Below are 26,789 nucleotides of genomic sequence, written 5' to 3'. Positions count from 1 at the left end.
AAGTCTCTGCATTCGTATAGGAATGCATTGGCCAGCCTTCGGCCAATCAGCGCTGGCTCTGCCGGAGGAGGCGGAGTCTAAGGTCGGACCTGAATGGAGACTGGTGTGGAGCGATCTTAGACTCCGCCTCCTCCAGCAGAGCCAGCGCTGATTGGTCGAGTTCCGTACTCTGGCCAATCAGCGCTGGCCAATGCATTCTATTAGCCCGATGAAGTAGAGCTGAATGTGTGTGCTTAGCACACACATTCAGCTCTACTTCATCGGGCTAATAGAATGCATTGGCCAATCAGCGCTGGCCAATGCATTCTATTAGCGTGAACTGAGTTTGCACAGGGGTTCTAGTGCACCCTCGGCTCTGCTACATCAGATTGCTACATCTGATGTAGCAGTGCCGAGTGTGCATCAGATGTGTAGTTGAGCAAAACTGACTCAGCACTGCTAAGTCTCTGCATTCGTATAGGAATGCATTGGCCAGCCTTCGGCCAATCAGCGCTGGCTCTGCCGGAGGAGGCGGAGTCTAAGGTCGGACCTGAATGGAGACTGGTGTGGAGCGATCTTAGACTCCGCCTCCTCCAGCAGAGCCAGCGCTGATTGGTCGAGTTCCGTACTCTGGCCAATCAGCACTGGCCAATGCATTTCTATGGGGAAAAGTTAGCTTGCGAAAATCGCAAACTGACAGGGATTTCCATGAAATAAAGTGACTTTTATGCCCCCAGACATGCTTCCCCTGCTGTCCCAGTGTCATTCCAGGGTGTTGGTATCATTTCCTGGGGTGTCATAGTGGACTTGGTGACCCTCCAGACACGAATTTGGGTTTCCCCCTTAACGAGTTTATGTTCCCCATAGACTATAATGGGGTTCGAAACCCATTCGAACACTCGAACAGTGAGCGGCTGTTCGAATCGAATTTCGAACCTCGAACATTTTAGTGTTCGCTCATCTCTAATGTAGATGAATAATTATAAAAAATGATTAATGAATATTAATATTTTATAACATTTTAAAGCCTCTTCAGTGAAATATGTATATATCCACATCTACACATATCAAAGTATACAGGACAATGCATGTTATTTCATATGATATCATATTGTATTAACCACAATGCAGCTAAAATGCTATAAACACTTCTACTCCATAGTGATTAGTTCAGAATCTCTGGAAATTTTCATCTATTACAAGTAAAACATTTTCCATATGAACAAATTGAGATTTGTCACATCTTTTGCGTTACTTGCAAGTTATCTGATTAAATCTGAATATACAGTCATCTGCCGAGGTAGCACAGCTCATTTACTGCACTAAGTGAAAAGATGTCTAGACACAAAATCACATTTTGTATGTTGCATCTATAAAAAGAACTGTAATGCCGTGCCAGCTGGCAGCATACGGAGTAGTAATGTAAAGTGGCTTCTTGAGTTGCCACTCTAGTTGCCATTGAAGTTCATTTGGCTGCAGAATGTGCCAACTATCTGTACATATTCTACTTCACAATTATCTCTTTTTGATCCGATTATTTTCAAGCCTAATAAAAATTAGGATCACAGAACAGGTCTCTATAGGCCAGTATTGTCACTGTACATTCAGGATCCCTAACAGGGTTGGCATGACGTGGTAATAAAAGATGCCAGCAGAGACTGATGCCCCCAGATGGAGCAGAACAGAGTGTAAGGAATGCAGTTGGTAGATATAAGATCGAGCAGATTCAGCGTGGGAAGTTACAATGTTGGCCATAGTCATTGCAACAATTGATAGAACTAATATTAACATCTGTTCTTAAACAAGGACAACTTCAGGTGACAATACAAATGTAAAGCAACTCCTCAATGAGATCTTTGCCAGCTGTTAGTGAATGGGAACATTCCTCCAATTTTGAGGCTGTAAATTCCTACAAACCTAGACTAGTACTTGTTCAGATACTGGCTTTGCTATTATTTCCAGATTATGCCCTTTGGCTTCTTTAACACCCAGGTATTAATCTATAGGGGGCTACCTTCCAAAAGGTGGTGCTAGGAGCAAGTTCCTTTTTCACCAATGAGGCCTTTTTTTGCGTATTCCTTACCAAGAATCCTTAGCAGGGCATGCATGGTCTAATAATTCCCTGTACAACTATCTCTCCCCAATGAGATACATTACCCTTCTGACACAGGGGATGGTCTCCTGCTATATACATGGTGGCCATAATATAACCTCAGGTGTTTGGAGTCGTGTGCAGGCTGACTCAATGTACGGAATTGCCTGAAAATTTGTATGTGTGCTAATCAAGGCATGGGGAAACGGACGGCATGAAATTTTTTTTTTTTTAAATGTAATACGAAAACTCCCCACCAGGGAATAATGTGGCGCTGTACAGTGAGCGCGCGGCGCAAAACCCGTTTGTCAATACTTGGGGATGTCCCATTTGGACCACCGACTAGCATGACTGTTCAAAGTGGCCGCCATCATGCGTGGTGAGAATGGTCAGCCTATGCAGAACGTGCTCGATGCTTGCGTGTAACATCTCTGGTGAGATGCTGCACACTTCCAACGTGATGCGGTCTTTGAGGTCAGGCTGGGTTTCGACCTTCCCCCAATAAACACATTCCTTCAAGTGTCCCCACAACCAGAAATCACAAGGAGTGAGATCCGGAGAGCACGGTGGCCAAGCTGTAGGGAATGAGCGGCACAAAATCATGTCATTGTGAAAATGTGCACGAAGAGTGTTCTTCACAGGATTTGCGATGTGAGTAGGGGCTCCATCCTGCATGAAGGTGATCGTCTGCAGACACTGCCGTTGTTGGAGTTGGGGAACGACCACTGTTTCCAGCATTGTCCGGTACCTCGTTGCTGTGACAGAACAGGTGGCAACCACAGTTGGGCCTAAATCTTCGAAAAAGAACGGTCCGATCATGAACGATGAGGTGAACCCACACCACCGGTAACCTTGGGCAAATGCGGCGGAACCCACGCGAGTTTTCAGTGGCCCATATGCGACAGTTCTGTGTGTTTTACCATTCAGGTAAAAATGCGATTCGTCGCTGCACAGGATATTCCATGGCCAATTGGAATCCACTTCCACTCTGGCCAGAAACATTAATGTCATGCGGGTGTCATTGTCACGAGGAAGCAGTTGGTGATTTTTAGGGGTTTTTTTTTCATGCCGTCCATTTCCCCATGCCTTGATTAGCACACATACAAATTTTCAGGCAATTCTGTCCATTGGGTCAGCCTGCACACGGCTCCAAACACCTGAGGTTATATTATGGCCACCCTGTATTTTTAGCACTCCTCCATTACGTCTGAGAAGTGACCTATGACTGCAACTTGGGTGCAATGTCTATAGGGGTTTGAGGTTGTCTGAGACATATCTCAGTATCTATAGTATACAAATATGCATTAGTAAGGGAAGATCACGAGAGATATTGCCTAGACTAAATGCATTTGTAGAAAACCTTCATCTGTGAGAAGTACTAGTCTAGATTTGTACAACTTCTGAATTTGAACATTGTCCTCAAGTTCTTAGCAAAATGTGTACTTTGTGTACCAACTGTGCTGTGAATTTAACCCTTTGCAAACCTGGAAACAATCTGTAACAGATGGGCATTTACACAAAATATGCGGCAGTTTTAGTGCAGAATCTACCTCCGCTACACTACATGTATGTAAGGGTTTGAAGTCACTGTTTCAATTCACCGACACCACGTGTATATATATATATATATATATATATATATATATATATATATATATATATATATACATATAGATACTCCTGGAGTATCGTTAAGGTGAGGGGCAAAGTGGTAAAGTATATGTATATGTGATTGTGTGGGGTTAGGGGCTAGGCTGTAGAGGGCAATATGAATTTTGTGGCTTGCTATGGTCCAAAGTGTGTGAGATTGCAGAGATGGTGGTGTGAGTTTGGGTTTTGTGGGGGTCCTGGCACAAACGTATGTGCGCTATTGTGATGAAAAGTAGCCTATTGCGCAATCGGGTGTATTAACTATGTTTGTGGAAACTTTCAGCCAAATCGGTTGAGCGGGTTTTGCGTGATTGAGGAACAAACATCCGAACATCCAAACTCACAAACCCGCAAACTTTCACATTTATAATATTAATAGGATATATATATATATATATATATATATATATATATATATATATATATATATTAGACATAAATTATTTTCAATGTACAATAAATGTATCACATTAGTAGGAAATGAGATTCTGGTGACCCCTTTGCATACGGTAACAAATAAAACCATATAGGTCACAGTCTTGCTGAATATTTGCCATATTTTTATCCTTACTGATCCAGTGGGGGATAAGTGCTGTATTGAAAACCTCATGTAAAAAAAATATTCAGCTACATTTGAGATTTTCTATAGAAGCAGTTAAAGAACATGTCGTTAAACTTCTTCCTACTGCACTATGTGTGTGAATATAACTAAGGATTTTCTTTATTTAAGAGGGGAATATGTGTCCATTTACTTTTAGCAGCGCTCAGCAAAAACTGCTTCCAAATATTTCTATTTAAGTGTATAAATCTACAATGTGCAGTACTTACTTTTATGAAGCTTAGCTAGCAAATAAATTGGTTTCACCTCTTCACATATAGGACATTTGTGGTTCCTTGGGTCCTATACTTCAGCATAATGATTGGTAGTGAATTCTCCCAGATAAATATACTTCCATTTGCCGGTGTACAGGAAATCAATTTTCTTATGTTTCTTTTATTTTTTAAATTGACTATTCAGCTCCCAGTTAAGAAACCAGATAATATTTTGTCGCAGTTTAATAGAAATCTGCCTTTCTGTTTTCCAGCACTGGGTACCAATGTATTTACTATTCACCTGAGAACACGGCAAAGGCAAAAGAAATTTTAAGCAACATCAATCACCTGCAACCTCTTCTATCAAGCCATACAGACCTCCTGCTTAATTCAGCAAGACAGCGCTCTGCGGACAGCCTCAAAAATTCTTTAAAAGCACTCTCGGAAACGGTGAGATCCAAATCTGCCATGCAATGGCTCATGTATAAAAATAGACTCCCTCCTAATGCTTCCCTTTTATTTAATGTACAGGTTGACATTCGCTGCATTACAGAATATACAGTACTCACTTTGAAAGATAGACTTCAAAATGCCAAGGCAAAGCAATACCAAATACCTAATTCCTTTGAAAAAAGCAATTTAACATTTTCTGTATCTTTATTTCCTGCTTTTAAAGGTGTTTTTTGAAAGTAAGATTGCCGGCTTTCAGACGCAGCAGATTCTGTTATTAAATTGAGTTATTTTATTGCAGCACAGCGTCCTTCCTTTTCTAATGCTAATAATTGTTGCAGGGAAGGAAGTTAGAAGATAATGTTCTTTTAAGCTAGAATATCCTTTTTTTTGTTTGTATCATCTGAAAGTGATTTTTTTTTTCTTTTGCTGTAACGCTCAGCAGCAATTGTATTGCAAACACAACACTAAAATGTGTGCAAATGGAGTAACATATTTTACTTTTGGTGGCTCAATTATAAATGGGTCTCATCCCTGGTGGATGCATAATGACAGACTTTGCATGAAAGGAATTCAGGATTTGTGTGAAGTGTTGGTTTATTACAAGTACTGATAAATACTCAACCAAAATATGTGACTATAGGTGCAAAATATTAAAGGGGTTGTCCCATCTCAAGGATCCTATCTATACTGGTAACTTCTGTAAATTGGAAGACTCTTCCTAAATATATTGCTTTAGAAATGCTGCTTTGTTTGACTGTTATGTGAACTTATTCCTTCCATTGTTTACACAGCATTGCTATAACCACGGACCTGTGTGATAGGACAAGTGACATCACTCACTGCTTTGCTGGCAGGACAATCAGTACAGCTAATTGCAGATTGCAGTTTCTGTTATCTATGTAAACATACAGATAACACTGAGTCCATTCTCTACAAGCATCTGCATATTATCTGATCTGCATAAGTATTTTGTGATAGGGTGGGGGGTAGAAATACAGGAAGTGAGAGGAAGAAACAACAGGCAAACTGCTGAAACAGTGAGATGGGAAAACTCCTTTGATAAACAGGCCCTACCAAACTGACGCTAGGTTCACACCTGTGTTCAGGCTCCCCTTCTTCGGGTCTGGTTGGGGACCTCAAAAACATAAACCCACTCTGCTTAAAAAGACTATAATGGGGTCCACTGGGTTTCTGCCCAAAAAGTACAGGGAGAAAAGTCCTGCTTGCAAGAAAGCAAGTTAGAAGATAATGTTTGCGGCATCTGCATTTTTAAATAGTTTTGTGGACAGAAACCCTGAACGTAGAGCAGGCGCAGGTATAAACCTAACCTGAGTGGTACATGGGACAACTGCTTGTTATTAACTATCTGCTGTGTCTGGGCAGGTTTTTCCATCTCAAACATGAATGGTTCATCAATGGGGTTGCATATCCCCACCCTATGCCACTGTGAATGGAGGAGAGATTACACATTCTCTTCTGTAAGAGTTAATAGGTTACAGGAAACCCCATACTTGAAATAGGTACACCTCTAAGAGATGGGACTGCATCTGTTAGATGGTTATGACTTATCCTGTGGAGATGGAAAAATTCCTCAAGTGGATTATCCAGTTTTAGACAAATATTGAAAGGCCATTATAAAAGTTATACAAATTCCTTGCAGTATTCTAAATCTCTGCTTGCTGTCATTCATTCAGTGTTTACTTTCAGTGAATAAAAATCATTCCACGGACATGTGATGTACAGTCCCTGGTCATGTGATGTACAGTCCATGGTCATGTGATCTACAGTCCATGGTCATGTGATCTACAGTCCATGGTCATGTGATCTACAGTCCATGGTCATGTGATGTACAGTCCCTGGTCATGTGATGTACAGTCCAGGCTATACAAACCCAGGTGCACAGCTAGTTACCAGGCAGATGTCTGATTAATGTGCTGTAACTGTAATGAACCGTGCACCTGTGTGTCCATCACATGACCAGGGACTGTACATCACATGACTATAGACTACATCACATGACTATGGACTGTATATCACATGACCATGGACTGTATTTCACATGACCATGGACTGATTTTTAGCCACTGGAAAAAAACAGAATGAACAACAGCAAGCAGAGATCTAGAAAACCATAAGGAATTGATACAGAAAATATATTGTAAAATTGTATAACTTTGCATTATAAAAACAATAATGTATCTCAATATGTTAATGTCTGAAAGTGTCCAACCACCTTAAGGTTAAGGCAACACATTCTGGAAATTCAGCAGTGTTTTACAGTCCCAGCAAATGACAGCTTATCCTAAATAGATATTTGACGCTTTGTGGGGGTTTTTCTTCAGCGATTTTCACAGAAGGTGCTTGGTATAATTGACATGCTGTGAGTTGTAAAAATGCTCCCATTTTTGAAATTGCAGAAAAAAAATCTGCAGTAAAAATGCTGCAATGTGTGGATGGGATTAGCCAGGATCCCATCCACTTTGCAGGTAATGCAAAACTCAGGCTGCGGTGTTTCCGCTGTGGCAAAAATGCTGCATTTTCACAACGTGGGGCCCAGGACTAAACCCGGTTTCTTTTAAATGTTTGTATGATATTAAAGTAATCGCTGCTTTACGTGACCCTGAAACCCATCAAGCCGGTTCCCCAATGCTGGCCATTGTGCACCACATACAGACACAGTAAACAAGCTACTATATAGATTTTAGCTTTCTAAAGATCCTAGCCTTGAATCTTTTGTAGGTGAATCTTTTTTTCCTGAGTTCCTTAAACTATAAAAAAGAGCCAGTTCAAATGAGAGACTTAGAAAAAGGAACCTTTCATGAGCATCTTTGATACGTCTCTTTTATGAGAAGATTTGAGGTACGGACTGCAATTGTGCTGTGGCAGCCGGTGCAGGTGTCCTTAACTTGCATAATGCTTCAAGCACATTATTTATTTACATTGTTTTTGATTTTGACATTTATTGGGACTAACTTAAAAGAACAACAACTGCTTGGGAAGTTATTCCCTCAGAAAGCAGCCAGACACGATTTGGATGCAGAAGAAAGACGTCTATGTAGACAGATGGCCTGTGAAGCCCATACCTCTGCAATACTATGAGCATTGGATCTTTTATAGCTTGGAGTGATTTCAAGGCATGGCACAATTCAGAGCAGGTTACACTGAAACTCTTGTCTTTCAGTAAGGAGAAACTATACAAGCATCTACAGAAGGCAGTAAAGTACAATGCAATATATTATAGTCTGGAGTGTCACTGTTTGTTTTTAAGGGGTTGTCCAGTTTCAGCACATAAATATTATTGTTTGCATAGTGGAACGTTTTACAATTTTGCAATATTCTGTATAACTTTCTTTCCATTTTTATTTCTCTGTTTGCTGTCATTTGTTCTTTGTTTACTTCTAGGTGCCAAATATCAGTCCATGGCCATGTGATATACAATCTATGGTCAGGTGATGAGCACACAGGTGCACAGCTCGTTACAGTGATAGCACTGTCTTCAGACACATTACCATCTACTGTATAGTACATGACCATAGACTGTATACACATGACCATGCACTCAGTTTTATACACTGCAATTAAAGAATAACAACAAGCAGAACGCTAGAAAACCATGAGGAATTGATGCAGAAAGCATATTGGAAAATTGTACAACTTTTCATTGTACAAACAATAACATTTATGTGCTGAAACTGGATAACCATGCCAAGCATTCTCTTCTCCTTTCCTGAGTGTATGAAAGGGGTTGTCCCATGAAAAGCATCCTATCTATACTGCTATTTTATGTGGATTTAAGACTTTTCCTAAATACATTGCTTTATCAAAACTGCTTTGTTTGCCCGCTATCTTAATTTATTCACTTCATTGCTGACACTGCGTTTCTATGGCCACTGGGCTTATCTGCTCAGTTCCCAAGTGACTAGCTGCCTGCTCTCAGGGGGGAGGGAGGGGCTGACTCAACGGAGGTCCTCAGATAGGGGTGGGGGGAGGTGAGAGCTCCAGGATTACTGTGCTGTCTATCTTCAGCTTTTCCACTTATCAGCCGGTTTAATTGAATTTGGCTGATAAGGGCTGAGATAAGGAGTCTGTTACCTCTGTATGTAATGCAAGCTTACTCAAATCCAGCTCTGCTACATCAGTTTCCACATCACCTTTATACTGTGGTAATGCATTTACAACCAATCCCTCATTACTCACTGCAAACATAGCAGATAGCAGAGCAAGTGAAACCCCGCCCACCAATGTGCTGAGAAATCCAGGAAGTGAAGAGAGCACAGCCCTGCAGGCTGCAGAACAAGAGTTATGGGAATACCCCTTTAAAGCCAGTTTCATGTTCTAACCCAAGTGTTTTGTGCATACGCAATAGATCTGCCAGAAAAAGGAGAGAACTACAGACTCTCATAAGTCCAGGCAAATCTTCTGGTTGTACTGTGTCCTCTTTAATATATACTCTCTTCTTCTATTGCCACAACAGACAAAGTTGTGGTGGGATCTGACGACCATCTAATGTGCATAGAGACCTCCCGACTTCCCCCAGCAGATTTGGAGGTGGTGGTCATGGGGAAGAGTATAGATGTAGCAGGTATTTTTTAGCTGCTCAATCCTCCTCAGGGGGGCAGAGATTTTCTCCCATCTCCTAATTCAGTACACATGCAGCTTAGCCAAGTCTGTGTGCATGTGTATCGGTAGTCTTACCGTCTCTTCCTCTGTCTCTCCTCAGAAGAAATGAGACATTTTCTGCTTTCCCATCCTTTACTTGTTTTCACTGTACACCTTATTTATCTTTAGTTTTTCTCTGTAGTAAATATGCTTCCATGAAAAACACCACATTAAATTACATGTTGGAATTAGCCTTCTATGCCAAAAGAAAGGGCACTCTTTCATTCATAGTTCACCGGAGGTTTCCTTCGTAGGAGGTTTTTCTTCCCCAAAGTGCTGGAGTATGTCTGCCTTTGTTAAAATGTTGGTCTGATTCAAATTTCAAATTTCAGGTGCAAAAAAAAGTTGCTTTATATGAAATCCTGCTGGGCTTTTTGGGGTATGTTCACACAGGATTTTTGCCAGGCAGAAAAAAATATCATTCAGATTTTTGGAGAGATTTCAAAGAATGTTTGGAGCTGGATTTATTTTATTTTTTTTGCCTAGCACAAAGGATTCTGTTTCCTAAAACCTCTAGTGTTTTCAGCAAAAACCGCCTCAAAAACTGAAGCACCATAATCATTATTAATTCCATGGTGCTTTACATTTGAGGGTTTATATACAGGTATAATACCAACAATGACCGACTGGCACAGTGGGGTAGAGGGCACTGCCCGCGAGGGCTTACAATCTATGAGGGAAGAGGGATAGAGACACAAGGAGAGTGGAGAGACAGTTCAGATGGTGGTGTGGTGATAGTGTTATTGGAGGTTGTAGGCCTTCCTGAATAGGTGAGTCTTTGGGGCCTTCTTGAATCCTGTGATTGTGGGGGTCAGTCTTATGTGTCTCAGTAATGAGTTCCAGAGTATGCAGGATGCCCGGGAGAAATCTTGGAGACGGCTGTGTGAGGAGTGGATGAGAGCAGAGCGGAGTAGGAGGTCATTGGAGGATCTGAGGTTACGTGTGGGCAGGTAGCGGCAGATTAGGTCAGAGATATATGCCTTGTCTGAACTATGTTCTAGTCTTTGTCATGTTTCAATATTATTCCTTCTATTCTGGACTATTGGTCTTTAGGCTTCTGCCACAAATTCATCTGTGACCATGTGGTCACATTGTTCCTTTTGTCGTTAATTGTTCCTGCATGAACGCGTAGCCATTCTACCATGTTTGCATCTATTACCATGTGGATGTATGCCTTTCAATCTGCCTTGTTTGACCCAAGTCCTAGGCTGTCCCCCTTGGTTATCTGTGGCTTCTACTACCAGTGTTCTTTGGCTTCTGTAATATCTTTGCTACCTGTTCTGTTGTCCTTCCCTGGATTCTTGCTTAGATCCTGTTTCTGGTATCTTTATGTTTGTTGCTGATTCCGTTATCAGTTCTGTATCCCTGAAAGTGGAGTTCACACAATGTATTCTTGCCTGTTTTTGAGGTGTTCATATAATAATAGTCCTGAGTTGTGTGGTCAATTGCTATCAAACTAGGACCACTTCAGTCAGTAGCAACCTGGTAGACACTGCAGCAAAGTCCAAATCTCTGTATGGTGGTTAAAGGGTAAAACTGGGGAGTCTTCATGGACAAGGCCTTTAGAGATGTCCCTATCCAAACCTGTTTGATGGCATAGCGGGTTTCAAAAAATGCTTTAAAAATAGCGCTAACCATAAGTTTTAATAGTTTACTTTTGTCAGATTAACAAACTTAAGCACATAAACATAAGAAATCTAAATCACATAAATATTCGGTGTGACCACCTTTGCCTTCAGTACGGCACCAATTCTTCTAGGTACACTTCCACCCAGATTTTGAAGTAGTTTGGCAAGAAGGTTATTCAAAACATCATGGAGAACTAACCATTGATGTTCTGTTAATGTAGTTTTCTCGTCATGTAAGCCCAGATTGTCTAGAGGAGAGCAGGGCTCTGTGGGGGCTTGATCATTACTTCCAGGACTCCTCCTCTAAAGGGTGGTCGTACCAAATATTCATTTTATTTACATTTCTCTTTTGTTCACTGACTTGATTTTATTAATTGACAAAAATAAACCATTAACATTTCTTCTTTTGAATGCTTTGTTACTTTGCGCCATTTTCCATTTCTAAAAATTTTGCACACTACACTTTATATATATGAATTAACCCCAAATTTATATGAATTGAAAATGTTTTTTCATTGTTTTTTGTTCTGTTAAAAAGAAATTGTAGAAGTTGGGGTTAACTCTTTTACAGATAGATAGATAGATAGATAGATAGATAGATAGATAGACAGACAGACAGACAGACAGACAGACAGACTGTATAGATAGATATGTGTGTGTCTTTGATATATATAATCTGCAGTTTTGCCTAGGACTGCAGATGCGGATGTATAAAAATGAGAAGCAGACACCTTCTAGTTTTGGCTCTCACCACCACACCCCAGATCCTGGAAAAGGAGGGTTTGACGGCCTCTTTTAGGATTCCATATCATAGCAACTTACTGCAAAAGCTTGTATATGATATGTATACCCTTGGCTGTAGGTAAACCCGTTATCAATCTTCTAGTTATTATGATGCATTAACAATGCAGTGTGATAAAATCCCTCTGAGTTGAAAGACAAATTGATGTCTGCTACATCTGTATCCCTTATCTGTCGGCTAATTCTGTTTTTATTGCTTGCGATAAGCCTGTGTGAAACAATGGAAGACTTCAGATATTTATAGCACATTTAAGTTTGGTTTCGCTTTACAGATAATTGGGCTGAAAATCCCATTTAGAAGCATTTGTACCAATGATCTGGATGGCTTTTTCCCGTTCCAAAATTCTTTTGATATGTGCATACATCCAGCATTACAGAGCAGATATTGTGATCATGAAGAATTACTGAGCCACTATTCACAGTGAACGAACAATCTGCACAAATCATTTTTATTTTATGCAAAGACATCTAGTTTGATGGGTTTCAGATAATGTACATTGTCTTGAATTTTCTACTGGGATACCTGCTGTCACTCAGACTCCCAATAACTTGTCACGTCAGTCTGCTCTCCTACTGTAGATGTTATTATAGTCATAAAAGGAGACAACTATTTAGCTGGCTGCGACTGCACTGTTTGTCAGTAGACATCACTTCTAAAAAAAGCCTGTCATCTTTTAAAGGGCCTAATAATGCTGAAATATGGCGCCTGCTATTCTGACAATCTTATTTTGGCTAGTGCCAGTTATGGGTTGGAAAGTAATTTACTGCATGTGCCCCTACCTACAATGAGGCCTTTCAGTATAGCTCTCTTCATCTATGGCTCTTATAGCTTTGGGAAATGTAGCCGCTGACAGATATATTTTATCGTCACATAATTACGTATCAATTATATTTGTGACCACTAATTATTAAAATTATATACATATATTAAAAGAGGCAGATATCTGTTTAACCCCAACAATGTTCCCTACTATCAACCACCTCTATAAAAAGGTACCCTTGGACAGCACATATATAGTCCCTTTGGTCACAGGAAATCGTATTCTGTAGCATTTGTAAGCCAATGGCTGGTCAGGTAATGGAGGGGGTGTACATCTCACCAAGACTACTAAGGTGGGTGAGATGAGAAAACTCCAGAAAAAACGTTTCTCAGCAGATAACTATTGTCTGCTGAGGCTTATTTCAAAGTTCTGGTTACTGGGCTGGATCTTTAGGAATGGCAGGTAGCTTGGTAGTGGGACCTGTTATTCCACCCCCTCCAGTCCACACTTTGGGGATGTTCCGGCAGCGACTGAGCTGCAGAGAGTCTCCTCATCAAGGAGGCTTAAGAAGCCAGCTGCAGCAGCAGACTGTGGCAGAACTTGGCTGGAGTGCCAAACAGAGAGGTCACATTTTTGTAGCTGTGTCCTGAGTGATTCTACTGGCTTTTGATTTCTGTCATTCTAGGTGAGGTAACCTATTCTATGTTTAGTTAGAGCCTAGCCGGGCAGGTATTTATTTTTGTATTGTTTCCTTTTGTTGCTGCACTACCTTTTTTTTTTGAGTGAAATAGAACTCTACCTTTGTTTTGAACTAAGGAATTTGGACTTGTGTGTCTATGCCACCCCACCTAGCAATGCCAGACCCTGACACAGTATATTATTCTGTTGCATTATAGTTATGTCCACTGACTATATTTTTCTATAGAAATACTGCACATGAGACACATGGAGCTTGTGGAGGTGACCAGTCTTCCCCAGTATCATATAATACAATATATATGCAATCCCACAGCCTTTGTTGGACTTATACCAGGTGTCGGCTTGTTTTAATTTATTTATTTGTGGTCACACATTCCCCTTTAAGGAGATGATAGCTAAAGTGAGTCTATCATCTTCACAATGCATATTCAGTTCACAATCTTACTTTTGTTATTTATGTCACTTTTGTAGATCTGAAGAAATCAACTTTGAAGTCTTTTGCAAATGAGGCCTTCAGCTCTTGCTGCTCAAATAGGATCGGTGATGTAATAGCAGTCAGAGGATCAATTCTCACTGCACAAAGTGGTACATGAAGGAGATGGTAGGAGTCTGAGTAGCAACAGCAGTGCTCCAGGAGTTTTAGGCCAGTGCACCAACTGCATTATTTGCATAATACTACAAAGTTGTTTTTCTCCAAATCTACAAACATAACATTGTAACAAATAATATTGTTTAGCACTATATTGTTCTTTGTAATGTGGTGGTGAATATGCTTAGGGAAGCACGGTGGCTCAGTGATTAGCACTGCAGCCTTGCAGTGCTGGAGTCCTGGGTTCAAATCCTGACAAGGACAACATCTGCAAGGAGTTTGTATGTTCTCCCCGTGTTTACGTGGGTTTCCTCCAGGTACTCTGGTTTCCTCCCACACTCTAAAGACATACTGGTAGGGAATATAGATTGTGAGCCCTATATGCGACAGTAGCTGTCAATGTCTGTAAAGCGCTGCGGAATATGATGGCGCTATAAAAATAAGCATAATAAATAAATTAGGTGAGATTGTAGACTCTCTTTAAGTCTGTTATCACATAGTTACATATCTCTCAGCACCTCCTTTTATGCCTTATAATTTTCTACGATTTACAATAGGTGGTGTACACCTTGAAGAAATTGAGAGATCTGGATTTATCCTCAGACATGGATGTATATGACTCTTTCCATCTTTGCATTCCATTACACATTCTGTTAGATTTGATGTAAAGAATAGTATTGCGTGCAGTACTATTTTTTTTCTAAAAAGAAAGTATATGCAACAGAGACCACAATTGATGGAGAAGATGCTGTTCAGGATCTAAAGATAATATCCACATGATATGTGATCAGTATCAGATTGGTCGGGGTCCGACACCCAGATTCTATACCGATCTACTGATGTGGCTGCCGGAAGCTGTATATAAGGAATACGTTGTTTTGTTTCTCTGATGCAGAGCTACCTTGTTGATTCCCTTTAAACTACCATCCAGTTAAATAATAAATGATGTCTGCCTACAGCAGCCAGCATAGGGAGCTCACTACTTATTTACAATTTACACAGTTTCCATTGAACTCAGTAACAGATACGTACAGATGTATTGAAGTCACAGCTAGTGAGCTAAGAAAACAGTTGCAGACAAACTTAGCTTGACTTTTCTCTTGCTTTCAATAGCTAATGTTGCGTGATATCACACTGCAGCATGATATCAGATTCAGGTTAAAGTGGAACTGATTGTTTCAGATGTATGTTTTTTGTTCATTTTTTGTGTATTAAAATGACTAGATCAGGTGAATATAGAAAGAACTTTGTAATATGTCTTATCAGAGAAAAGTGCTTCTATCATTTCTTAAAAGCTCTCTCCTGCCTGGCAAACTGCTCAATTCACTGCCAGATCTGTCTTCTGTTAGGATAGATTGCAGTACATAGAAGTCTATTGAGAGGTGAGGGGGGAGGATGAAGAAGAGAGAGTGAGGATCAGAAATACACATATGGCCTGGAGTAGACTATAGTAAGAAGTATTTCTCACCATAGTTTTATTCAAATCATTACTGCTAAAACTGCATGCTATGACTAAGAAGCCGCTAGCTTTGAAACGCGTAAGCTCTAGTATCTGTATGTAGCGTCTTGTTTTGTTATGTTTGTTTTTATGGACTATACTGTTTTACTGTTCCTTCTTCATTAACTTGTTGGATTGTATCTAAAATGGATCATTAAAAGCTAAGTTTTATATAAATTTCCTCCACAGTGCTGGATTTTTATTGTTTTTGTCATATAATTCAGCTGTTATTTCTCACCCTAGTTTTATTCAAATCATTACTGCTAAAACTTGCTATAAGTGCTAATCACTAGAGATGAGCGAGTACTGTTCGAAACTCCTGTTTTGAATAGCACGAACCCATAGGAATGAATGGACACAGCTGGCACGCAGGGGTTAAACGGCCGGCCTCCGGCAAAGTCTCCGTGCTGGCCACTTCCATTCATTCCTATGGGTGCATGCTATTCAAAAGGGCCGTTTCGAATAGTACTCGCTCATCTCTACTAATCACTCATTATTATCTTAGGCAACATGTCCTTGTGTCTGGTTCTCACTCACTGGGCTCCTTCTCACCTCTCCATAGACTTCTAGGTATCCTGATCTGTATATGAGTTCTAGCCCATCTATTTACCAATTTAGCAGGTAGGAAGGTAAATAATAGAAAATAGAAGCATTTTTTTTTATGAGTAATGCTACAAAGTTTCTTATATTCATCTGAACTATTCATGTACAAAAACAATTAAACCGTTTCTCATTAAAGATGGCTACATGTATATGCAGAGCTTTCCTCCTAGTAGCAACAAATATTTTTTTCCGTTCACTTATGATCTATTTAGAAGATTGTTTCTAGTGTTAGGAACCCCCCCCCCATCAATTGGTGTCTTGATGAAACGGGGTCACATACAGTCCCTCAACCCTAAGCACTAAGAAACTAAGTATCCTTTTTCTAAGAGGTTTTGGGTTGAAGACATCGTACCAATCTCCTAATTGTTTCACGGATGGGTACTTGGTGAATAAGGGAAAAATAAAGAAACAAGGGGCATTGAATTGTAATAAATTAGCCTTTTGCTCTATAAACGACCTCTTATATTGGACACCTTATTCTCCGCCTTATCATCATTTCCCACTGAAGTCGTAACACAATGAAATGATTTTCTTAGTAGGATTTAGACTGACGTTTTATTTCAATCCATATGACAGTTTATACAATCCCATCTGGATAGTAAAATTGTTAAGTGAAATGTTAATGGCAGTCTTTAAAGCTGAATTATTCTACATCTATTTTTCTTATGTAAGTTATGAGCCTTGTCTCTGCCATAAATAGTATACTAAAACATAACAGTTTAACCTGCTAACAAATGATATTTTATGACATTGTGGACTGTTATGAATGAGGCACTCTAGCATAAGACTTGATTAACTATTTCCGCTACGTGCCACAGCAGATACTTTATGTAAAGTGACGTTTGTTAATATTTGTTGTGCTTTTTCTCTTTACAGACGGAGATGTTTGTTCATTCCTTTAAAGACCAGTTAATCAGCAATGCTCTCTTGGCGCTGTACACAGCGCGGCCAGGCTGTGCAAACAAGAAGCTTACAGACCCGAGAAATAGCCCGACCGAGAATGACTACCAGGGTCAGGACAATGCACACCCTATAAGCAGACAAGATTCAATCCCTCACCACTCTGAATATGATGAGGAAGAATGGGTAAGTATTTCCTACATATACATTTCCTAGCAATCCAAGTGGTTTACAGTGTGAACAGTGACTGGTTTGCCTTTTTTGTCTTGCAAATCTCTGCCTACATTTGTAGGTGTTGAGGTTGATGGAGTTCTGAGGAACTAACTGTGGCTGCTGTATCTGTAGATGGTTACAGAGCACCACCACCTCTCTTCTCTGCTGCTCCGCAGTCATCTATGGTCTAGCCGAATGTAGTGCATCAGAAATCCTATTAAGATTAAGCTATGCCGCAACCCTGTTCCCTACTCGTTACAGCATTAAGCGCTGTCCCCTCCTGGTTCCAGGATTAAGCCCTGCCCAAGCAGCAGTAAGCCCCTCCTGGTTCCATTCTGGAAAAACTTTTACAAAGAAGATAACACTTTTCTTTTTTTTTTTTTTTACCTTTATATCCTAAAGGCAAAATGAGCTCCTGCATCTTACTAAGGGTATACAGGCATTTATCAGGGAAAGTACCCTGGCATTTTTTATTTTTTTTTAACTTTTGCCCTATTCCTATAGAACCCATTTAACATTATCTGCATTCACAGAACCCATACACAGGAGTTCACACCCTAAACTAGCCCAATTCCTTATAAAGCATCTGAAGAATGAAAAAATGATGACTTTCGTATGGCTTAGCCTTGCTGCAATGCACAAAAAAGATGTTTTCGTATGGAATTGACTTGTATAAAGTCAAAGGGTTGGAATTTGCCCATAAACTCAAGCTCTCCATGCGTCCTGTGTTTTGATTGACATCCTTGAGTACAGGGATGCCACAACACATCTTTCCTGAAGTCCCACACATGCTGTGCTGTTGCAACTGATGGCCATGTGCTCTGGATTCTCCTGTCGTCTTGATTCTCCTGGTGCATGTGCAGAAATCAGAAGAGACTGGGAGCGTATAACTGGGTATACTATGCAAAGGCCAGAATTAGGAGCATACCTATCTTGAAGTACAACATACCATACCGTTCCTTGAAGTATGTTTGTGTATTGAAGACAGTTATTGCCACCGCAAAATTAATTCATCCAATTACTATGAAAGCAATTCAGGGATGGGGGTCTGCAGTACACCCCATCCTATTTGTTAATGAAAAGGACCCCCTATTAATTAAAGCAAATAAGTGAATACTCTTGACATGTTTTGCCAGACCACTGGTATTTCATGGGTACTATAGCATCAGGCAATGAATACCAATGTTACGTGGTGGACCCCACTGTCTTATAATAGGGTGGTCTGTCAATAGTGGTGCATAAAGTGCTTTTCTCATGACTGATATATTATTTACATTTTTTCCTCTCTATGGTATCTCTAGATCAGAGAATAAACATGTGTTCTCAGTGTGGAGTCCAAGGATATCTCTGACTGCACATTGTGCGATTCTGATCCAAGAAAATGGATCAAAGTAGAACATACTTAAGGATATGTGTTAAAAAAAAGTGGACGTGTTTATTGACCATTAAAACCAATGGATTGGTGAGCATTCTGAGTCTAGTCCATCAGACTCGGACTGCATGACAGCCTCCATTACATGTTAGACAACAGTTCTGGACGAATTTTCCCTTCTAAGTATTACTCCTTTTGATCATTGCGGTAAAGTGTGATTTCCAGGTGGTCTATATGTGCTGGAAAAACTGAAGATTTAATATACTGGAGGTAATCTGTTTGTAAATTATAAATGTTTCCTCTGGGGATCTGGAGCGGAGTTTGATACACTGCGGGTGAGCTTCGATTGGTGGTGTTAATGCGTCTGGTATATTATGTCTGCCAAGAGAGGCTCCATAATTGTAATATCTTCATCAACCATCTAAATGAGAACAATACGTTTTCATTCACAGCCAAGCAGCATATTTAGAAAGTGCGAAAGCAAAATGAATTGTGAACTGCAGAGATAACTGTTTAGCTCGTGTATAATTGTGAAAAATAATAATACCTTAGAGGAACATTGTTTTAAAGACCAGCGTGAATGTGGGAAGACTAATTTTAGCTGTTGTAATTGAAGTTGCTATGATTCATTAGAGCGCCTGATGTAAAGGTAAACCACACGGGGAGATTTCACTGGATTTCTTGTTAATAGTGTTTATGTTGTGCTCTAGGTTGACGTGGACTGTTTTCTAAGAAAAACAATCAAATTAATTGACTGCTTAATTTTCTGTTCGCTATGTAATATCTTATATGTGGACTTTTTGTTTCCCCTTCTTTATCTATATGCTTGTGTGACATGGAGTAATGTGCAGTACAACAATATGTTGAAGGAAGTCTGTGAGCAGTTTTAATATACAGGATGGAGAAAGTAGTAAGAGTATACCTCCAATGATGGTCATAAATAAAGCCACTTTTTGATCCCTCTGGAAAGAAAAAAAACAAAAACTAAAAATATTGCAGTTCTGACTCTGACCACTAAGCTAAATAATATACTAAGGATGCATTCACACTGAGTAAACGCTAGCTTATTCTGAACGTAAAACACGTTCAGAATAAGCGGCGTCTAAAGCAGCTCCATTCATTTCTATGGGAGCGGGGATACGAGCGCTCCCCATAGAAATGAATGGGCTGCTTCTTTCACTCCGTGCAGTCCCATTGAAGTGAATGGGAAGTGACTGCGTGTACGGCAAGCTCTGCTCATGCCGGAGCGTACACGCCGGCACTCCCCATTCACTTCAATGGGACTGCTCGGAGTGAAAGAAGCAGCCCATTCATTTCTATGGGGAGCGCTCGTATCCCCACTCCCATAGAAATGAATGGAGCTGCTTTAGACGCCGCTTATTCTGAACGTGTTTTACGTTCAGAATAAGCTAGCGTTTACTCAGTGTGAATTCACCCTAAGACTATCATTTTTTTTTGTAGGAGATTTCTTTGCAGCAGCCACCTCTGATGATCACAGCTATTGTGTATTAGGTGATTTCACCGTTTACCTGCCCCCTCAGTGCAGCGACCTCTGCACCTTTCACACAATATGTCTACAAATCACTCACATATAGAGATGAGCGAGTAGTATTCGATTGAATACCTCGCCGGCATATGAATGCATGTAATTGGCCAAAAACAAAGGGGTTAAATGCTTCGAATATTCGATATGTTTAACCCCTTGGTGTTCGGCCGATTACACAAATTCCTATGCTGGCAAGGTATTCGATCAAATACTACTCGCTCATCACTACTCACATATAGGTCAATAGGGTCTCTCCAGACCAGTTTGTCTGTGCCCTACAGTTCACCTCAATGAGACAGAAAGTCACACATATTTTTAGGATTAGGGGCAAGATTTGGCATTGCAAGATTTTTAGGATTATTTTAAAATCCAGATAACCACATCAAAAATTAAAATCAGCATAAAAAATCTTTAAAATCTTTAAAAAAACTGGTTTAAGATAAAGTTATGACTTAAACAATAGTTCATTTCCTGGTGACACTTTCTCTTTGAGGAACTCAGCTTCTTCTTAGGCATTGGCTAATGCTTCCCAGCCCCTCCTTGCTCCCCTGAGTGACCCGTCTTGCCAAATCCTGATAGCCACGAGAGCAGGAGGAGGCTGGAGAGCAGTCACAGAAAATAGCCTGGGCTCTGGATATCAGAGAGATGTGTTCCTGGACATTTGTGGTCACTGCGTCAGAGGCATCAAAAGGTTGTCTTGGTCATGCAACTGCTCTAGCCATCCTGTATATAGCTCTGGAAGAGGCTGATGACAGCCTAAATGTTTTACATTTTTGATTTAATTGAAGAATGAATTGTCCAGTGTTGTAGGAATTAATTATGCCTTTATTTCTGTTATATTTAATATCTGTCTATCTAGAGCTTTTATTTTTGGTTATGTACTTAAAAATAAGATTGTAATATCCATTACAAGCAAATAATTTGATATCCAGTAGATGTAGGCACTTCGTATTGCTGACATATTACAGACTCAAGTATTTACTATGAAGAAACAAATGTATTGCACAATATAGAATGTCACATATAGAGGTATCATGCCCTGGAAGCTTTTTTTCTAGGCGAGAATAGTATTCCTGATAGACATGCCATAAAATGAACCAGAGTGCCTAGAGGTCTATAATATGTAGGCCTATCTAAAACACACCCTAACATGACAATGATAATGATTTATTTCCACTGGTGATTGTGATTTCTACATTTTCTATTTTTTAATGTTTTCTGTCTCATCTTTCCATTAAAGGGGTTGTCCAGGATTTATTTTTTCATGGCCTTTCTTAAAGATGGACCATAAGTATCTTAAAGAGGACCTTTCGCCGATTTGGGCACAGGCAGTTCCATATACTGCTGGAAAGCTGACAGTGCGCTGAATTCAGCACACTGTTGGCTTTCCCGATCTGTTCCCCGGGTAAAGAGCTATCGGTCCCAGTACCGTAGCGCTTCACTGTCAGAAGGGCTTTTTCTGACAGTCAGTCAGGAACACCCTTCCTCACAGCAGTGTCTATTGCGCTGTACTGTGAGGGGGCATTCCTTACCGCCCAGTCATGACGCTGAGCAGTGAGGAATGCGCCCCCCTCCCCCCCTTACTCGTCTATGGACTATTAGGAAGGGAGGCGTTTCTCACCTCTCTCACAGTACAGCGCAATAGACACTGCTGTGAGGAAGGGTGTCAGAAACGTCAGACCGTGAAGAGCTACGGTACTGGTACCGATAACTCTTCACTGGGGGCACAGAACATGAAAGCCGATTCAGTGCACTGTCAGCTTTCTAGCGGTATATAAAACCGCATTTGCCCCAGGAGGTGAAAGGTCCTCTTTAACCTATTTTTTTTTTTACCACAAAAACTTCAGGGAAAATAACAACATGATGCAAAAAGCCAGTTTAATGTTTGATTCTTTATTCGGTTACTTAACATATGTTCAGAAAATATAAAAAAAGTATCTGTATAAAAAAAGGCATATGGAAAATATCTGCAGTCATTTACTTCTCAGACTTCTCAGCGCTTACTTTCCTAACATGACCCTATTGGTCCTCAGCTGCCTGTTATACAATGTCTCTTTACAATGTCCATTTGCTGTTATGCCGCTGTATCATCTTTTGTGTAGGTTTTGTGTTAGTGTATCTTTTGTGATGCTTATGTTCTTTTCAGGATAGGGTGTGGGCCAACATAGGGAAGAGTCTAAATTGCATTATTGCCATGATAGACAGACTACTTGAACAAGAAGAAAGCACAAAAGATAACAAACCAGACTCTTCAGATGAAGATCTCATCACATCGCACATAAAAGGTAAGAAACCATCTTGTGTATAAAAGGTGTCTATTTACAAGAATAAGAAGGCGTAGCGCACTGTACTATAGCCAGCATTTCAACAATGTACAGTAAGCTGTGGCTGCAGGATTTATCCATTGTGGGATTGTCAGATATGTTGGTCGTGCTCAATTGGATCAGCAGATACGGCACGATGCTATATTTTCTTTAAAAAAAAAAAAAAAAAAAAAAAGGAATACTTCACGAATTTGCGTGTCATCCTTGCACAGAGGCCAATTTTAGTATATGTGCTGCCAAAGCGAGCACAATACTTTATTTTCTGGTCCATGTTAGTCATTGTTTCATTTATCACAACTTATTTTAGCAGCTTAGACAGACAGCTTAAGGCATTTGGTCAATACCAGCTTTATTTTACATTTATTACCTACTTTTACTACAAATTATTGGATTTTTTTTCCCTGTAGTGAACCATTCAAACAATTTTTTTTTATCTGTCAATGGCACTTATTATAAACACTTGCTCCAGTAAGATTCTGTCAAACCATTATGTTGAAATAAATGTAATCCTTTGTCACGAAAAAGCATTTACCACAGAACATTAGGTGACTGAAAAAACAGAGTTATGACTTTAACTCAATAAAAAGGTTCAACGATTGCAAAAATGAAAATAATTTCTGTAATTTTCTATGTTAGAGATTGTCCCATTTCATTATTTCTTCTTCTATAAAGACAACCACTGTTCAGATGCCCCCTCAGATGCACCCTATATCATCTAGATCAAGAAGCGTCTAAGGAAGATTGTCTTCTGCTCCGGCAGACCCAGCCCAACTATCGGAGGCATGACATGAACCTCCTAGGCCTCAAAGAAAAATTAGTACCAGGGCCCCCTTACGGTTCTGGGTCTGAGTGCGAGCATGCCATATGCACCCTCTCAAGTTATCCCTCTACCTTCCAAGTGTAACTGATTATGCAATTCATCGCCGGAGTCTATTGGATCCTTATGGGCCAGTTCACACAGAGTTTACGGGCGCGCATTCTGGCACGTATACACGTGTTAGAATGTGCGCGCTCAAAAAAGATCCCATTCATTTCAATGGGTCATTATGGGCGTATAACAAAATTGCTCGCGCAAAATTTCATGTGTTATACGCCCGTAACGACCCATTGAAATGAATGGGATCTGTTTTGAGCGCTCACATTCTGACACGTGTATACGTGCCAGAATGCGCGCCCATAAACTCCGTGTGAACTGGCCCTATCTCTGCAGGAAAAAATATACTTTCTCCAGCAATCCCCTGAACAACATGGTCACCTTGGTTTCCGTATGGATTCCATACTTGGAACAATCAGCTGTATGGATAGCTGCATTTCAAATAGGGGATGTTTCCTTTTAAAGTAGAATAAAACCTAGATATTTATATATACTGCCTTTGGTGAGACTGGTTAATCCATCTAATATGTAAGAGGTGTCCTGAAAATCCACTAACAGCAGTTGTTTGGGCAGGGTGAAAGGGGTGGGCATATAGGATTTCAGTTTCAATTAGGGAACATGCTGCCATATTTAAGGTCTACTCTACTATTAGTCCAAATGGGGCAAAACTATTAAAGGGATTCTACCATTAAACTACTTTTTTTTTCTAATTAGCACATCGGAATAGCCTTAAGAAAGGCTATTCGTCTCCTACCTTTAGATGTGGTCTCCGCCGCGCCGTTCCGTAGAAATACCAGTTTTAACTGGTATGCAAATGAGCTCTCCGCAGCAATGAGGGCGGGCTCCAGCGCTGAAAGGCCGATGAGCACATCCCCATTGCTGCCCGAGAGCTCTTTCCTGCGCCGCCTCCTTCTTCTGCAGCAACTCCGCCTCTTCTGGCTTCTCTTGCTCTTGTAGTTCTATACGGGAGCATAGAGAGGCCACCCCAAAATGGCCGCCGGCCGGCTCCTGTATTGAACTGCAAGAGCGACTACCCAAAAATGGCCGCTCTTGCAGTTCAATACAGGAGCCGGCCGGCGGCCATTTTTGGGTAGCCGCTCTTGCATTTCAATACAGGAGCCGGCCAGCGGCCATTTTGGGGTAGCCGCTCTTGCAGTTCAATACAGGAGTTGGCCGGCGGCCATTTTGGGGTGGCCTCTCTATGCTCCTGTATAGAACTACAAGAGCAAGAGAAGCCAGAAGAGGCGGAGTTGCTGCAGAAGAAGGAGTCGGCGCAGGAAAGAGCTCTGGGCAGCAATGGGGACGCGCTCATCGGTGTTTCAGCGCTGGGGCCCGCCCTCATTGCTGCAGAGAGCTCATTTGCATACCGGTTAAAAACGGTTTTTCTACGGAACGGAACGGCGGAGACCACGTCTAAAGGTAGGAGACGAATAGCCTTTCTTAAGGCTATTCCGACGTGGTCATTAGAAAAAAAGGTAGTTTAATGGTAGAATCCCTTTAAGCCATCTGGCAATAGTAGAGAGCTGTTCCTGCCTCCCACTAAATGTTACTGTGTATGGAGGACAGGCCTGGGGCTGTGTAATATGTAGAAAAGATGAGGATAGGGGAGGGTCACTTCAAACTGTTATATCTAGGACATATGAAAGAGAAAATTCTCATATGACATTATTTCTGGAGAACACATTTGGGATTAGGATATTTATATGCAGCAGCATAATATATACAGTGTTGGCAAAAAGTATTGGCACCCCCTGCAATTCTGTCAGATAATACTCAGTTTCTTCCAGAAAATGATTGCAAGCACAAACTCTTTGGTATTAATATCTTCATTTATTTTGCTTGCAATTAAAAAACACAAAAGAGAATTAAAATAAGTCAAATCATTGATCATTTTACACAAAACTCCAAAAATGGTCCGGACAAAAGTATTGGCACCCTCAGCCTAATACTTGGTAGCACAACCTTTAGACAAAATAACTGCGAACAACCACTTCCAGTAACCATCAATGAGTTTCTTACAATGCTCTGCTGGAATTTTAGGCCATTCTTCTTTGGCAAACTGCTCCAGGTCCCTGAGATTTGAAGGGGGGCTTCTCCAAACTGCCATTTTGAGATCTCTCCACAGGTGTTCTATGGGAGTCGGGTCTGGACTCATTGTTGGCCACTTTAGAAGTCTCCAGTGTTTTCTCTCAAACCATTTTCTAGTGCTTTTTGAAGTGTGTTTTGGGTCATTGTCCTGCTGGAAGACCCATGACCTCTGAGGGAGACCCAGCTTTCTCACACTGGGCCCTACATTATGCTGCAAAATTTGTTGGTAGTCTTCAGACTTCATAATGCCATGCACACGGTCAAGCAGTCCAGTGCCAGAGGCAGCAAAGCAACCCCAAGACATCAGGGAACCTCTGCCATGTTTGACTGTAGGGACCGTGTTCTTTTCTTTGAAGGCCTCTTTTTTTTCCTGTAAGCTCTACTTTTGTCTCATCTGACTAGAGAACATTCTTCCAAAACGTTTTTGGCTTTCTCAGGTAAGTTTTGGCAAACTCCAGCCTGGCTTTTTTAAGTCTCTGGGTAAGAAGTGGGGTCTTCCTGGGTATCCTACCATACAGTCCCTTTTCATTCAGACGCTGACGGATAGTACGGGTTGACACTGCTGTACCCTCGGACTGCAAGGCAGCTTGAACTTGTTTGGATGTTAGTCGAGGTTCTTTATCCACCATTCGCACAATCTTGCGTTGAAATCTCTCGTCAATTTTTCTTTTCCATCCACATCTAGGGAGGTTAGCCACAGTGCCATGGGCTTTTAACTTTTTGATGACACTGCGCACGGTAGACACAGGAACATTTCAGGTCTTTGGAGATGGACTTGTTGCCTTGAGATTGCTCATGCTTCCTCACAATTTTGCTTCTCAAGTCCTCAGACAGTTCTTTGGTCTTCTTTCTTTTCTCCATGCTCAATGTGGTACACACAAGGACACAGGACAGAGGTTGAGTCAACTTTAATCCATTTCAACTGGCTGCAAGTGTGATTTAGTTATTGCCACCACCTGTTAGGTGCCTCAGGTAAGTAACAGGTGCTGTTAATTAAACAAATTAGAGAAGCATCCCATGATTTTTCAAATAGTGCTAATACTTTTGTCCACCCCCTTTTTTATGTTTGGTGTGGAATTATATCCAATTTGGCTTTTTGACAATTCTTTTTGTGGTTTTCCATTGAAGACAAATTAAATTAAGATAATAATACCAAAGAATTTGTGATTGCAATCATTTTCTGGAAGAAAATTAGCATTATCTGACATAATTGCAGGGGTGCCAATACTTTTGGCCAACACTGTATG

At 40.6% G+C, this 26,789-nt stretch overlaps 1 protein-coding gene across 5 annotated transcripts in view; it reads left to right on the top strand.

The window, feature by feature from the left end:
- Positions 1 to 26,789, top strand: part of INPP4B (inositol polyphosphate-4-phosphatase type II B) — a 469,700-nt gene that overhangs the window by 374,046 nt on the left and 68,865 nt on the right. For all 5 annotated transcript variants that reach the window (XM_075288123.1, XM_075288124.1, XM_075288134.1 and 2 more), the window contains 3 exons: positions 4,807 to 4,984; positions 17,102 to 17,311; positions 22,403 to 22,541. In XM_075288123.1, coding sequence (XP_075144224.1) covers positions 4,807 to 4,984; positions 17,102 to 17,311; positions 22,403 to 22,541 — 527 coding nt within the window. The remainder of the gene's footprint in view (positions 1 to 4,806; positions 4,985 to 17,101; positions 17,312 to 22,402; positions 22,542 to 26,789) is intronic.

Source organism: Leptodactylus fuscus, chromosome 1 (genome assembly GCF_031893055.1).
Source record: "Leptodactylus fuscus isolate aLepFus1 chromosome 1, aLepFus1.hap2, whole genome shotgun sequence".
NCBI classification, from domain to species: domain Eukaryota; kingdom Metazoa; phylum Chordata; class Amphibia; order Anura; family Leptodactylidae; genus Leptodactylus; species Leptodactylus fuscus.
Note: the sequence above shows the minus strand (reverse complement) of the source record. Positions and strands in the feature narration are given on the sequence as shown.